Genomic DNA, 16,267 nt, shown 5'->3' with positions numbered 1-16,267 from the left:
TGAGAGTCCTCACACGCCGCCTTTCCCTGGGGAGAGTCCCTCTGCTCTATCGCTGCTCTGACCGCACGCGTGTCTCGAGAGCCGGCCCTTCTCCTCCTCTTCAGAACCGGCCACATGGGAGCTGCTTCAGCATGGGAACCAAACAGACCAAACCTGCGCTTTGTCTTAGGATCGCTTAGGTGATGGACCGTTTGGGCTTTCTGCACGGGACGTATGGAAACACCAGCACCCCTTCGCGCTCGTGTTCTCCGTGTTTTCCATAACACGGGCATCATAATCTACCTTTATGTGGTCGATAAAGCGTCATTAACCTAAATCTGCCAGTTGCAAATTGCATCAATTGCTAATGTGAAATGATTTATGTAAGCTTTTGAAATGGACTCTAAAATTGGCACAGATCAGCGTTTCCCGGGTGCAGAAGTGTGTACTGCACACAGCAGAGAGACTCCCCTGTTCTTACACACACGATTCCACTCACACGTTGCTTGCTAATGAACTAATGAGTCCAAGGGGGTGAGGGGGGTCAAAGCAGGGAAAACACATGAATGTGCAAATGTGGCGTAGCCTCATAATGGTGCAGGCCTGACTCGTCCTGTTGTAGGTCTTCACGTACAAACGCTGTAAATGCCCCAAATGATGTCATTGAGCTGTTTTTTGGACAGTGTTTTATCATGCCTATGATACTTTGCATGCTTGTGTATTTATATTGGTTTAATTGTTTTACTCATGCCTATAAATGTCTCTTAATGGCAGAACTGTGTGTAGAACAGATATGTGTCGAGCGCGTCTTTATTCATGACCCCGTGAACGTGTAACAGTAGTTCTGATCAAATAATGAGAAGCAGAAACTCTCCCCTCCCCCACTCCACCTCGATCTGTCGTGCTATGCTTTCTCAGATTCTTTAATGCTGACCTGTATGTTTGCAAAGTGTGTGTGTGTGTGTGTGTGTGTGTGTGTACGCACGCTTACGTGAGAGAGCACCCCCCCCCCCCCGCCGCGAGCGCCACTCTCCCTGGCCTGTGGCCTCGTTAGCTGCCCCTCTCTAGCTCTCCCCACACCCTTCGCTGTGAAGGCCTAATTAGTGCAGGCGCCCCATGCTAATGATGGATACCGCACCCTCCTGCCTCTCCTCGTCCTTCCTCCGGTCAGGCCGGCTCTGCCTGAGGGGGTAGGAAGACGTCTTCAGAGGCCTCGGACTGGCCCGACTGCACATTCAGATCAGGCTGTGGTCAGAGCCCCTATGGAGGGTTTTTTTTCTTGCCTCAAAAACAATGGACAACAGACTGTAACCACAATGAGATCGCATGAGACCTGCTTTTGTGATTATAGTGGCCACACTAATGGGCGTGGTAGTGGGGGGGAAAGTGGACCAGACTACCCAGGGCCCGAGTAGGGAGAGGGGCCCATTTTGCTCATGTGCCTCATTTACTGGCATTTATAGGGGCTCACTGACATTGAGAGTGTACAGGGCCCAGAATTTGCTGCTACACCCCTGCACACAACGACATGAAAGCTGATCCTAGATCAGGTGTGAATACTCTTAGTCGTCCCACTAAGCAGTGTCGTTTTGCAGCAGTTCATAATACAGCATTGCTCCACAAACATACCATATAGTTATTACAATACGGTTCTATTCTTCCTGCCAAGCCTCATGAACTAAGGTCTGGGTTGGAGAATATCCCAACGTATCAGCAATGGAGCCTGGATATGCTCTGGGTTTGGCCATCCACAGGCTGTTTTAACTAAATAACTATGAACATGGGTGACGTGATGGCAGGATAATGACACCCTTTCCAGACAGACCAGATCATTATGTTCTCTTCTAACTTTCAGCAGACAAAACAAAAACCCAATTACACTTCATGTCTCTGCGCTATATAATCTAGCTTTACATTAACCGCCTTCTGCTGTCTTGGCTATGTGTCTCTTGCAGACGTAGATCCAATTTTTATTTATTTGTTCAAAGAATCTGAGTGAGAAGTCTTGTCCTAACAATAATTGAAGTCATCTGTTTTTCTAGTCTCAGCAGGTGGTGCACACAGTGGATACAAATAGAATAGTTTTATTGTTGTGCGCGGTGCCAGCAGCGAATCACAGTGCGTCGTGCAGCTCGACGACGCGAGTGTCCGTCTCTCACACCAGCGCGCACAGGGGTGGCGGTGTACGACTTAGGAGGTCGTCCTGGGAGACAGATGGTGACTAGATGCTACCCGGCGCCAGGAATGTTCTGGAAGTGCTCCACGCTAAGCGGCCCGGGAGTATGTAGGAGGTGTGCGCATCGGCGCCGCGTTTCGGGCACAGGCCGCATCCACGATCCATCTGTTCCTCGGCACCTCTCCGTTGGCGCTGCGCACTGCGCTCCGGAGCCTGAATACGGGCCTGAATGCGCCCTGGAGACGCCACATTCCCTGTCCAGCAACCTGATCGGTGGACCCTGACCCAGTTCACCTGATCCACAGAACAGAACCTGCAGTGAAATACCTTAACGTGAAAACGTGTTTGATGCAAACACAGAACAAACAGGGTTAATCCTGGTTTGAGTTAGGGGTGTAGAAGGTTACTGTAGTGGAGATTTCGTTGATTGTATCGGAGCCGTCCAGCTCTTTGGGTGCTTTTATCCGCTCCGTTTTGAACGTCTTTTGGCACGGAGACGCCGCCTTGCACCGATGTGTCATCTGATCAGCGCAGGGAGCCGAGATTCACGCTTTGGTCTGAAATGATGGAGCTCATCCTTTTGGCACAGTGAATCACCAACCGCTAGAGATGGTGACAAACCCACTATGCATCAGACGCTCTCGAAGACTCTTGGACTGAAAGAAGCAGAATTTTTAACAGCTCATCACAGATGGTGACAAGTTTCTCATGAACTAAAGTTGTGCGTGGCACAAGTCAAAAAGACTTCAGACAGAGTAGGACTCGTGTGAGTCAGATTGTTAGTCAGGAGTCGTGTTCAAGCATTTGGAAGTGCTGCGATTCTTTGGTTCGCTTTTCAGGTTAATAAAGCTAAGAGGAGGCTGTTGAATGTGAATCCCTGTTTAGGCCTTATTCTCCGAGACGATTTATTAATACTAGAGACTTCATATATTCTAAAAATAGATTAAGGTGAGCGATAAGTAGATAAATAGAAAACACTTTTTAGGGAGTTGGCATGGCACAGCTGACGATTATGCAATGAAAGTCTTGTCCTGTAAGTCCATGTATTGTTATCAAGCAAGAATATTCACATAGTCAGATAACTTGCATTTTGCGTCTAATGTCACAGCTTTGTAAAAGTAAAACAGGTATGAGACCTTCTCCTATAATGCTCCTGCACCATCGCTGAAGTTCAAACGAATCGCTTCGGTATCACGTCGTGTGTGATTCGGATGCGTTCAACAGTCTCTGTGTTTTTCTCATAAGATAGCGACGCGCCGTCCCACACACACCCACACCGAAGCTGCATTGCGTCCTGTAAGTATCGGGACAGTGGCGCTTAGTTCTGCCTCTGGTCTCGAGAACGTTGGCTTTAAAATGCTGCACTGACTGTGAGGTTAAAGGTTAGAAGGAGAAATTGAAAATGGCTGCGTCACGGTCCTGTCAGGACGTCGGTGAGAGAAGACTACAGGGCACGGACTACAGGCCAGAATCGACTGCACACGATTTGCAACCAAGTAATAAACATGACAAAATAATTTACGACTATGTTAATTTGTCCAGTCACACCTTATGGTTCTCTCTCTCTCTCTCTCTCTCTCTCTCTCTCTCTCTCTCTCTCTCTCTCTCTCTCTCTCTCTCTCTCAATTCAATTCAATTCAATTCAATATAGCTTTATTAGCATGACTGTATAAGGTACAGTGTTGCCAAAGCATTAAAAACAATGATAACAATGACAATAATATTGACAAATAACAATAATAATAATAATAATAATAATAATAATAATAATAATAATATATATGATAACATTTAGGAAAAGTTATCATTTGAATTATTTACATTCTGAAACTGAAGGGGGGGGGGGGGGGGGGGTCCTTTCCCACTGTCTCTCAGGCTGTGACATGTAGATATATATTTAGCAGATTTAGCAGCGAGGGGGGCGCTGTGTCCCCCTCCTAGAATGATTTTTAGTTGTTCAATTTGTGTTAGTGTTTGGAAGTTTGGGATTTTCTTTTTGAATTTGTGTATTTGTTTTTAAATCTCTTCATGGTCTCGCCCCCCAGTATCTGTCCGACCTATTACAACACTATAGCCCAGCACGCTCGCTTAGGTCAACAGATCAGTGCCTCCTTACTGTTCCGAGGACACTGAGAAAGTGCAGAGGTGATCGCTCCTTTTCAGCTGCGGGTCCAAAATTGTGGAATGACCTTTCTTTGCACATTAGGCAGATTGAGTCACTCGCCGTTTTTAAATCTCATTTAAAAACACATCTTTTTTCATTGGCTTTTGATTTAATTTGATTTTCTTAGTGCTTTATTTGTTTCTATAGCTTTGGGTTGTGTTGTGTGTTTTCTTCCTAAATTTGGTGTTTTTATTTAAACACAAAATTTAAATTTTATATTTGTGCTGTTTTATGTTTCTTATTCTTTCAGTATGTGTACAGCACTTTGGTATACATTTGTTGTTTTAAAGTGCTATATAAATAAAATGGATTGGATTGGATTGGATGTACATTTCACGTGTTGGTCTGAATTTTTCGCATTGTAGGAGAAAGTGCATCTCTGTCTCAACCTCACCTGTCGTACAGTGACCACACAGCCTCTGCTCTCTGGGCAGCCAGGACTGTTTATACCTGCCTCTCTCTACGGCCAGGCTGTGGTCACTGAGTCTGTACTTGGTCAGGATCTGTCTCTGCTTTGTATCTCTGACAGTCAGGAGATACTCTTCCAATTCGTACTCTATTTTTAGGGCCCGATAGCATTCAAGTTTGTTTTGAGTCCGAATCTCTTTTCCCCAATGTTCCAGATAATCCCTTTGACTGCGTTTGATGATGTGGTTAATGTTTAGTTTTGGGGTTAAAGCAGTGCTGGAACGAGGCTGCTGTCTGTTAGTATCTGTTAGAGGGTTAATAAGCCTCAGAACCAGCTGACTGAGGGGGCTCTACTCGGGGTTCAGTTCTTGGGTCTGTAACGTCTTAAAATGTAGCGTATCACTGGGACTCGTTTTCAGGTGCATCCAGAAGTTTAGAGCTCGTTTTTGGATATTGATGAACAATGGGAATCGGCCTAATTCTGCCCTGCATGCATTGGTTGGTGTTTTTCTTTGGACTTTTAGAATCATTCTGCAGAATTCTGCATGCAGGGCTTCAGCTGGATGCTTGTCCCATCCAGTGTAGCTTTGCTGACTGAGTGGACCCCATACCTCAGTTCCATACAGCGCAATGGGCTGAATCACACTATCAAATATTTTACACCAGATTGGAACGGGAATGTGGATATTGTAGAATTTTCTCCTGATGGCGTACATTGCTCGATGAGCTTTATCTTTTAGTGCATTCACTGCCGTACTGAAACTCCCGGATGCAGTAATAACAAGGCCGAGGTAAATGTACTGCATCGTGTGCTCCAGGGTGGTGCTGCCCAGACTGAACTAGTATCTGTGTTCCTGACATCTGGGCTTCTTTTGGAAGACCATAACTCTGGTCTTCTTCATGTTTACTGCCAGGGCCCAGTTCTGGCAGTACTGCTCCAGCAGGTCCAGGTGCTGCTGTAGCCCCTGTGCGCTCGGGGACAGCAGCACCAGGTCGTCTGCGTAGAGCAGGAACTTCACCTTCCCGTCCTGCAGGGCGAGACCAGGAGCTGCAGACTGTTCCAGCTGCAACGCTAACTCGTCAATGTAGATATTAAAGAGTGTTGGACTCAGACTGCAGCCCTGCCTCACTCCTCTTTTCTGAGTGAAGAATTCTGAGTGTTTGTCTCCAATTCTTACTCCACATTTGTTTCCCAAATACATTGATTTGATGATGTCATAAACTTTGCCCCCTACACCGCTCTCTAGAAGTTTGTAATAGATTCCTTTGTGCCAAATAGAATCGAATGCCTTCTTAAAATCCACGAAACAGGCAAAGATTTTTCCATTTTTGGTCTGATGTACATGTTGGTTGATTAGGGTGTGCAGGGTGTAAATGTGGTCGGTAGTTCTGTAGTTTGGAAGAAAGCCAATCTGATTTTTGCTCAGGACATTGTGTTCGGTAAGGAAAGACAGAATTCTGTTATTTAAAATATTATTAAACACTTTCCCCAGATTACTGCTCACACAGATGCCTCTGAAATTGTTAGGGTCTGATTTATCTCCACTCTTGTGGATTGGGGTAATGAGTCCTTGACTCCAGATGTCAGGAAAACATCCTGAACTCAGGACGAGGTTGAATAATTTGAGCACTGCCCTCTGCAGCTCAGGAGTGCTGTTTTTTAGCATTTCGTTCCTGATGCTGTCGGGGCCACAAGCTTTTTTAGGTTTTAATGATTTGAGTTTTTGAGCCAATTCTTCCTGTGTTATTGGATAATCGAGAGGTTTTTGATTGTCTTTGATTGCACATTCAAGTGACTGTAATTTTTGTGTGATCAGATTGTGTGTAATTGGAATTTAGTTCTTTCTTTGAAATTTCTTTATTATACAGATTTTCAAAATGATTTTTCCAGATTTCACTGTTCTGTGTGGGTACTTTTTGTGCTCTCTCTCTCTCTCTCTCTCTCTCTCTCTCTGTCTGTGTGTTTGTGTTTGTTGTGGGGAGCACAATTATAGACTGCAGTGTATTAAGATTTGATAATAAACCACAGTACTCTCAAAGAAGGACATCTTTCAGGTAACTTCAGGAGCCACAGTATTGCACCCAGACTGAGGCAGAAATGAAATTTCCAATTTCCAATCACTATACTAGAATATTGACAAAAATGCCAGCATTCTTTAAAAGACACATTTATTAGACACATTCAGATTAGATTGTGTTCCATCTCCGTTCTATATAAAGAGCCGCACCAGGAGCAGAACGCTCACATCGCCCAGGAGCACATGAGCCTCAGAACATTCAAGACAAATTCTGGAACACGCAGACCACCTGAGGTCTTCATTCACTGTAGACAGAATTCTTTCCACAAATGGAGACTGAAATCCTGATCATTTTTAAAGTACCAGCATTGAGAAAAAAATATATAGAAATAAAATATGCTCAAAAATGACAGCAGGACCAGATTCATGGGCCGGGAGCCAGGAGGCTACACCTGCACCACCTGTTGGGCGGAGTCTCAGACAGCAAGGCAGGATAAAGACTGAGACTTAGCCCAGTCGGTCTGAGGTCGTAAAGGAATGGTTTAGAAATGGTCCACGCTGCCTTGTACAGTGTGAACTTTATCCTTGGAGGTAACCTGGTTTGCATATTTCCACTCCTACTTCATCTGCTTGTGTGAACAAAATGCACCTGTTCAATGCAACAATGCACACTGAACACAGACAGGAACAATCGACAGTGAGAATTTTTTTTTTTTTAAAGGAAAATCTTTACAGATGCTTAAAAAGCGGTTTAATTAATTTCTCAGTTTTTGCATAAAATAATTGTGGCATTCTTTAAAGACAACAAAGAGACAACAAAGATCTCCCAATACTAGACTGCACGAGAGTCAAAATGGTAGGAGACCAGTACAGTATAAACATTTAGTTGCAAGTGCATAAGGATCAGGAATCCAAGTGTTAATGCAGTTAAATGCAAATATGAAAATTTGCACAGGCTTGGGTCCCAACATGAAAGTGTGCTGTGTGTCCGCTGGGGACAAATAATGTGAATTCCATTGATTTCTGGCTTTTGGGCAAGTGTGCACAGATTTTCTGTCTCTGGCAGAATTGTTGTGCTTGTTAATCCATTTGAGCTGGAGCGCAGTGCATCTTGGTAGGTGTAGGTCACAGCTAATGGAATGCTAATGAGTGCACGCTAATCAATTTGTGCTTAATCAGCCAATCAATTGTGACTGCAGCAGGCTAGCAGCGAGCGCCTTGGCTGCTAGCGGTGCCGTGAGAAACTGAGAGACTTCCTGCCCTCACTTTAAACCCTGTTTGTTGTTTTCCATCTTCCTGCCTCCGCACCTGGGAAATGGGGTACCGAGGTTTCTATCATTTATCTGCCTGCCTTGTTATCCACAACAAAAGATGAAGCTTTAAAGAAGGAATGGAGCAATATTCGTGGTCTCCATGGTACAGTTTTCTCAGTGTTTTTTTAAGTATATACATTTAACTAGTCAGTGAAACATCAAATATTTGGCTGATGGAGGATTACAGGTTGTGGGCTAAAACATTTGATGTACATGTTGCAATGAGAACTGCTTGATCTGTTCTATGAAATGTTGTTAATTAATTTTAAAGATATGTAATTTCTAGTTATTATTCAATTCATTTCTTGTACTTGCATACTTTGAAAGGTTATGTTTTGGTGCAGCCAACACCAACATAGTGTTCCAGTCATTTCCCCCCCCCACCTCCATGCCCTCCCGTTAGGAACAAACTTCCTGTTCCTTCAGGAGTCATCGGCTGATGGTGCCTCCCTGGTGTCTGATCACGGCTGTGACGGGAGGACACCGTGGGAGTGTTCAAATGTTTGTCCACTTCCTTCATGGCCTCCGTGGATGAAGTTGGAAACCGCAGGGTTATGTTATTTCTTACTGCTTAGGCGGAACATTGACAGATCTTAGATTGAACTCTTCTGTGACCAGGAAGGCAAGGAAAATCCAGCTTTCCACAATCAGGAGCCTCTATTCACCTTTCACCTTCGCACTTTGACCCAGCCAGGAGAGCTTCCCACCCACAGTTTGTCCAGAAAGGTGTCAGGCTCACTGGCCTTGAGGATAAACTACATTTGTGCTTCATTTCTTCTGCTGCCTTGCGTTCTGTTATTATGTTAACCTTCTGAACCCATCCCAGCCCCGGGCCGCCGAGTGACCTCTTCAGTGTATGTTCTCACCACGCACCCTCCTAGAGAACGCTCTTGTTTGATATACGTCTTCCTATCATCTTTTTTTAAACACTGACCTTAATTCAACTCTTCCAGACGTAGTTTATTGATGGATTCAGGGCGATACGTTAACTCTTGTTTCAAGTTTCCCCAGAAGGGAGATGCAGAATAACTCAATTTCTTTTTTAAACACAACAAGCCTTGTGAGAACGCTAACTTTATTGTAGGAACAAATACATGTATAAATATATATAAAAACAAAAGGAGAACAACAACCACAAAAAAGGCCACAAGTCTTGACAAGCTCAAAAAGAAGAACGAGGAATTAATCTTGGAGAAGGAGCCAGAACAGTGTGACTGCAGAGGCAACCACACACCGCCAGGCAACTCAACACTACATGCCTTTCTTCTCTCTAAATGAAATATCAGAACACTGTTGGATTTAATCGGTGGAGGGCTAAAAGCAGAGGTGAGTGGCAGTCACTTCCTGTTACAGGTTCATCTGTATCCCCAAGATGGCCGTGACTGTCAGGGACAGGGGACAAAACAGACCATTAAAGCAATAATGTCTGCAGAATTCATCAAATCAGCACTTTTTCCTACAAGGATGTCAATCAGAGGTGGCGGAGATGACAGCGATCTCCTCAGCCTGCCGCTGCACATATATATTAACCAGGTCCTGATGAGCTGTGCTCCTCACAACTCCCTCCTAGCATGTCACATTCGTTTACAAACTGGTTTTAATGACAGAGAATATATTGTTAATGTTATAGAAATTTGTCCTAGTGAAGTTGACTACATTATTGTTTGTTTTCTAAAATATTATGGGTTGTTCTGATATTTATATTTTCAAAAGTGGGTTCAAAAGAAATAAATTAATAAAAAATGTAAGTTATACAAAAGAACAAGCAAAACTCTGCCTGACTCGACAGTAATCCTCGAACAGGATGTTGGTCTGCACAGGAAGCCCACATGGCTAAATGTGCTGCATCATAACCTCACTTTATCGATGTGCAGATTTTTGCTCTCCTCACAACTACGATAGCACTGCATTTCCTGCTGAAAGGGAAGTCTACACACCACAGACGACATTCACACGAGCAGCAGGCATTACAAATTCCTTCTGATGGAAAATGGATTTAAATTTCTTTCAAGCCAGATATTTTTTTTATCTACATATCTTTCTGTCTGTCTCCAACTGTCTATTTACATAGATAGACAGACAGCGATAGATAGATAGACAGACAGCGATAGATAGATAGATAGATAGATAGATAGATAGATAGATAGATAGATAGATAGATAGATAGATAGATAGATAGATAGATAGATAGATAGATAGATAGATAGAAACACACACACACACACACACACTGAGAATTCTGTTTGAATTGCTGTTATATAGTCAGTTTGAAAGAAAAGTGAGAATAAACTTCGGAGGCCTCATAAACATTGCTTTGGAAAGATCACGTTGTGATCTGAGGCTGCCACCCACACAGTCCCTGAAAGTAGCTTTAACTCCAGGAGATGAAATGTGAGTGTGGGTGTTTGGACTGAGTCTCTGTCCATGTGTGAGTCTATTCTTGTCATTTTCTACATCAGTTATTCATTTGTTAGATTTTACTACTCCCCCCCTCCCCCAACCCCTCCCCCAAAAAACAATCCTAAAAGAAAGTGCAAAGTGGGAGAAGAACTTCTGTCGCCTGTCCAACCACAACACACAGAAGGCTGGGACAATCACAGTATATATGCTAGCAAACAGACGCCTATGATGTTTGCACCAGGTTCACCAATTTATTAAGAGAATATAGATAGGCTACATAGGTTATAGTGGATCAATCACACGGTCACGATAAAAAATGAGCGGGAATTTTTGGTAAAGTAGTCATTGGAGTGCCCCCTAGTGGCGTTGTATTGTACTTCATGAAAGTTGCATTTTGAAATCGCCTAACGAAAATTCGTATGAACGTTGATCAGTGATTATATGCGTGTGACGGTGTTAATGGGGCGACTGAATAATGCAGAACTCCCCTGTGTACCACAGAACACGGTGAATATAACCCTGTAATACAATTATACAAATTAAAAGACGTAAAAAAAAACCAAACAACCCCCCACAGAAACTAAGTACACAGCAGCTATTATTACAATTCGCATATTTTCCGACCTGCTGGAGGTAACGTGTTGAATGCATGCCGACTTTATGAGAAAGGGGATTCATTTGTTGGACTATTTGTAATGAACAAAACTTCAAAAAGTAAAAGATCAATAAATAATCGGGTGTTTGCTTGATGTGGGTAAAAAAAAGGTTTACTTTTGTTTTCGATCTGGTCTTTGTGGAGTTCTTAGCGACGATGAAGACGCCTCCGTGCTGGCCCTGCACGCTTCTCTCTAAACGAGGAGCCCTGTGGCTGCGCCGCTGTCAAACGCCTCTGCACCTCCCGGAGTGACCACAGCACCCGCAGCTCTGCCCATCAGACTCAGTTTAATCTGGCTTCACGCACGCGGCCTTTCATCTCCCGCGCGCCTCCTGAGATCGGCCCGTCCAGCACCAGCGCTGTTGGTGCTCAAGGTCAAAGAGGGCGATGGGAGCCGTGTGTGTGTGTGTGCGCGCGCGTGAGTGAGTGAGTGTGTGTGTGTGTGTGTGTGTGTGTGTGTGTGTGGTGCGTGAGTGTGTGTGTGTGTGTGTGTGTGTGTGTGTGTGTGTGTGTGTGGTGCGTGAGTGTGCGTGCGTGTGTGTGTTTCCGTTTCTTTTTTTAACGTGTCCTGATCATACTTAATGTTAGTAATTTGATCCAAGACCGCGATGCCGCTGACTACCTGACATCAATGTAAGTGTATGTAGATAAGTGTATGTAGACGGAGTGGAAAATCTATAACGTCAGAATGATAAGTAGGTTTCAGAATTCACGACATCCCTTCGTTTCCTGTTGTGGCCCTTATCCAGACTGATTGTCATGACCATTATATAGGCGTTTAAGACCAAGGATAAGCAGGACAAGCGGTGTCACTTTTCTTTCGTAAATGGTTTTATTCTTGTGGTGTCAAATAATAACACCAGTATCTCTCCAGTGTTTCTACATTCTTCAGTTAAGGCGTTCAACAGTGTCACCGGTGGGTTCTACAAGAGATGAAGAAAGACGTAGAAAGAGCAAAGCCCTTTTCATCAGAGATCAGCCTGCTGCCTCTTAAATAATGCATCGATTTATAGGCTGGTAGTTAATTCCCCCGTTATCGGCGTGTACAAAGTGCAGGTGGCAGGGGGTGATGGATGAGCGCTTTGGGTCCGGCTGTCTGCCGCCTCTGACAGGCGGAGTCCCACTGCGGAAACAACCTTCCTGACACGCTCCCTCTCAAAAAAAAGAAAGAGAGAAAAGACGGAAAAAATGTCTACCATCCGCGGAATGTTTCCGTTGCTTTTGAACATATTTATATGTGCGTATTTGTTCTGAGCGACAACGACGTAAACTCGTATTTTTATCAACGGATGGTGTGAATTATTTCCGTAACAGAAAGTGGTTTTACTCTTACATTGCAGGCATTTCGTTAGATGACCGCAAGATGGAGACAAAGCGAAAGTTATTAACAACACGCCTCGTTATGATGATATTTAGTGTGTATAGTGTATTGTTTTATTGATTTGGACTCAGGAGTCTGCAAGTAAAAAACAAAAACAAAAAAAAAAACATGCAGACATGTTTCCACATAGTCCCAAATCCAAGGTACTGTGTCCAGCCTCTGCTGTCTGGTCTGATGCAATGATCAGCTGGATTAATGACACTACATGTAAAGATCCTCTCATGTCACGTTAACCCTCCCCTGAAACAGGGTCAGAACTGTGCAAAACTATGCAGTTGTACTTTGCAGCTATAGTAGTAATCTCGATGTGTTTCCCAGCATTGGAGGTGGTGTATATTTTGCATTGTTGCCTGTATTATACTGCAGTGAATATGACCTGAAAGCAAACGTCTTTCCTCCCTGTGCAGTTGTTGTGATTGTTCTGCCCTTGTCTTTGCTTCCCTCTGTTACTTTTTTCCAAGACTTTATCCAAATTTAATTTAATTGAATTTAATTGAATTGAATTGAATTTAATTTAATTTAATTTAATTGTGTCTTTTTGGGTGGGGGTTTGTGTGCACACTCCTGCCATGTGTTAGGATGCAGGTACACGCTCCTGCCATGTGTTAGGATGCTGGTGCACGCTCCTGCTGTGTGCTAGGATGCTGGTGCATGCTCCTGCTGTGTGCTAGGATGCTGGTGCACGCTCCTGTGGTGTACTAGGATGCAGGTGCACGCTCCTGCGTTGTACTAGGATGCAGGTGCATGCTCCTGTGGTGTACTAGGATGCAGGTGCACGCTCCTGTGGTGTACTAGGATGCTGGTGCACGCTCCTGTGGTGTACTAGGATGCTGGTGCATGCTCCTGTGGTGTACTAGGATGCAGGTGCACGCTCCTGTGGTGTACTAGGATGCAGGTGCATGCTCCTGTGGTGTACTAGGATGCAGGTGCACGCTCCTGTGGTGTACTAGGATGCAGGTGCACGCTCCTGCGTTGTACTAGGATGCAGGTGCATGCTCCTGTGGTGTACTAGGATGCAGGTGCACGCTCCTGTGGTGTACTAGGATGCTGGTGCACGCTCCTGTGGTGTACTAGGATGCTGGTGCATGCTCCTGTGGTGTACTAGGATGCAGGTGCACGCTCCTGTGGTGTACTAGGATGCAGGTGCATGCTCCTGTGGTGTACTAGGATGCAGGTGCACGCTCCTGTGGTGTACTAGGATGCTGGTGCACGCTCCTGCCATGTGTTAGGATGCTGGTGCACGCTCCTGCGTTGTACTAGGATGCTGGTGCACGCTCCTGTGGTGTGCTAGGATGCAGGTGCACGCTCCTGCCATGTGCTAGGATGCTGGTGCACGCTCCTGTGGTGTGCTACCCATGCTGTGGGTCCCTCCTACCATATGGACCCTTTGGCTAACCAATACCGTGATTTGTTTTTGACTTCTGGATCAATAATGCACTTCCTGCTCGGGGGACCTGCTTCACCAACCTGGGTCCGTGTCCATGTCTCATCCCACTCCTGCTCCAACAGAGAGCTCAGGCTGGGGGCCACCATCATCTCATGCATGACCTCTGACCCTGTACCTGCTCTAAACTCGTTCTGAACCTACTCCACCTCCCATTAATTATACCTGTATAATATATATATTCTTCAGGCCAGTGTCAAAATCTGCTTGTTAGATCTGTACACCCAGATCTGTGCAAAGCTGCTTTTCATATTGTTACAGTTTACTAAACACTGCATAAAACTGTAGTTAATCTCATTTTGATCACAGCCATGCCTATTTCTGCTACGCTTTAGATTTTCCTTTTAGTACTCATTTTCCATCCTTTTTTTTCAGTTTTTCACATCTAGTTTTCAAGTGGGTGTTTTTTCCGTGCTGTTGCAAATTTAGTGAATTAATGAATTAGTCAAGAAAGTTGTGACCAATACTAACTTCTAAAATACTTTAAATTCAGTTATCAAACATTTTTAAATCAATTAATAAACAGAAGTTGACAGTCACTACTTCTGCACCACAGCGGAAACTTTACATTTAGTCATAGAGCTAAGTGTCAGTCCTTATGAACAAATTAATAAAAAAAGAATATATATAGAGGGGATTGTATAGCTATAGTTTGTTTGTTGTCTTGTTTTTGTGTCAGCAATGGAGAATGAAGTATCTTACAAGCCCATACATTTTTTAAAACTCCACATTAGGATTATATATATGAATGATCATTTATGTCCTTGTTGATAATGTAGGCTAGCATTTCATATGACAACCACTGTTTAAATGCCACCAAATTTCTGCATTTGGACGGAATATTGTTCAGAATAGTATAATACTGGTCTGTACATAAGAAACCATATCCGGAGGGGATAATATTTCAGCGGCGTCGTGCCAGCCACAAGGGGGAGCTGTTTGCCCTAAAAAAATGAACCCCACAGCGTACAGACCCTCGATGTAGACTGGGACGAATAGCTGGAGAGAGAGACAGACAGACGCGGCCCAAAGGAGGAGCGGCACTGACCAGTTCGTCTTCTGTTACGATGCCCGGAATAACGGGCAAATAACGCGTAGCGACATACTCCCTATCTGTAACCGAAGATGTCTGGGAAGATTGAGGGCAAGCACGGTGAGTAACGGCAGTTCTCTCACTCGGCGCTGATCTCCGGCGACTCTGTTGTTAGCGGAGCGGCTAACGCGCGCAAGCTGGCCGGGCTGGCGGGCTAACCGCCGCGGAGACGACGCGACGACGCCGTGATGGTAGTCGGTGTGGCGTCTGAGGCGGTGACCTCGGGTTCGTGGGGGGAAATAAACGCAGCCAGACGGTTTGTTGCACGTTCTCGGCGGGGAACAACAGCAATACGCCCCGTACTAGGAGACAATGTTGGCAGGCAGGCGACCCGCTCGGCGGCCAGACGTCAGGAACGGGAGATGTCTAGCGACTCCGCCGCCGGTGGGTGTGGACGGCGGGGCCACCTCGGCTGGCCGGGCCGGGAGGGGCTGCACTTTCACTTGGCACATCTTGGCCAGATGGGAGAGATCTAAGTGACTTGGTTATAGCTAGCTGAGATAGCTGGAAATTCAGTTAGCTGTGTCCTGCCTGCTCTCTGTTGTCCCTTTGCAAATGAAAGGATGTAGTGTCAGTGTTGGCAGCTAGCTAGTTGTTGTACGCCATTCCTATTTAATACATTATACGTTAGCTAGCTTCTAGCTGAACTGGATTTCTTCCAGCACATGTGCAGACTTTGCTAGCATCTGTATCCCTAGCTAGCTATAGTTTCCACTAACATCTGGAGAGCTACCTGTACACCTCAGTTACCTAAATCACTCACACAACCTCTACCTGTACACCTCAGTTACCTAAATCACTTACACAACCTCTACCTGTACTTCTTATTTACCTAAATCACTCACACAACCTCTACCTGTACACCTCAACTACCTAAATCACTCACACAACCTCTACCTGTACACCTCAACTACCTAAATCACTCGCACAACCTCTACCTGTACACCTTGTCTACCTAAATCACTCACACAACCTCTACCTGTACACCTCAACTACCTAAATCACTCACACAACCTCTACCTGTACATCTCAGTTACTGAAATCACTCACACAACCTCTACCTGTACACCTTATTTACCTAAATCACTCACACAACCTCTACCTGTACTTCTTATTTACCTAAATCACTCACACAACCTCTACCTGTACACCTCAACTACCTAAATCACTCATACAACCTCTACCTGTACACCTCAACTACCTAAATCACTCATGCAACCTCTACCTGTACATCTC

The 16,267-nt window shown here is 44.7% G+C and overlaps 1 protein-coding gene across 8 annotated transcripts in view; it reads left to right on the top strand.

The window, feature by feature from the left end:
* Positions 1 to 14,905: 14,905 nt before the first annotated feature.
* The window catches only part of rapgef1a (Rap guanine nucleotide exchange factor (GEF) 1a), a 35,929-nt gene continuing 34,567 nt past the window's right edge, over positions 14,906 to 16,267 (top strand). For 5 of the 8 annotated variants that reach the window (XM_077004098.1, XM_077004097.1, XM_077004094.1 and 2 more), the window contains exon 1: positions 14,906 to 15,091. In XM_077004098.1, coding sequence (XP_076860213.1) covers positions 15,064 to 15,091 — 28 coding nt within the window. In that variant the 5' untranslated portion in view covers positions 14,906 to 15,063. The remainder of the gene's footprint in view (positions 15,092 to 16,267) is intronic. The other 3 variants (XM_077004096.1, XM_077004099.1, XM_077004100.1) reach the window with 2 other exon arrangements.

The sequence above is a fragment of the Brachyhypopomus gauderio genome, chromosome 4, assembly GCF_052324685.1.
Source record: "Brachyhypopomus gauderio isolate BG-103 chromosome 4, BGAUD_0.2, whole genome shotgun sequence".
Lineage (NCBI taxonomy): Eukaryota > Metazoa > Chordata > Actinopteri > Gymnotiformes > Hypopomidae > Brachyhypopomus > Brachyhypopomus gauderio.
This window is presented reverse-complemented; position numbering and strand designations above follow the sequence as displayed.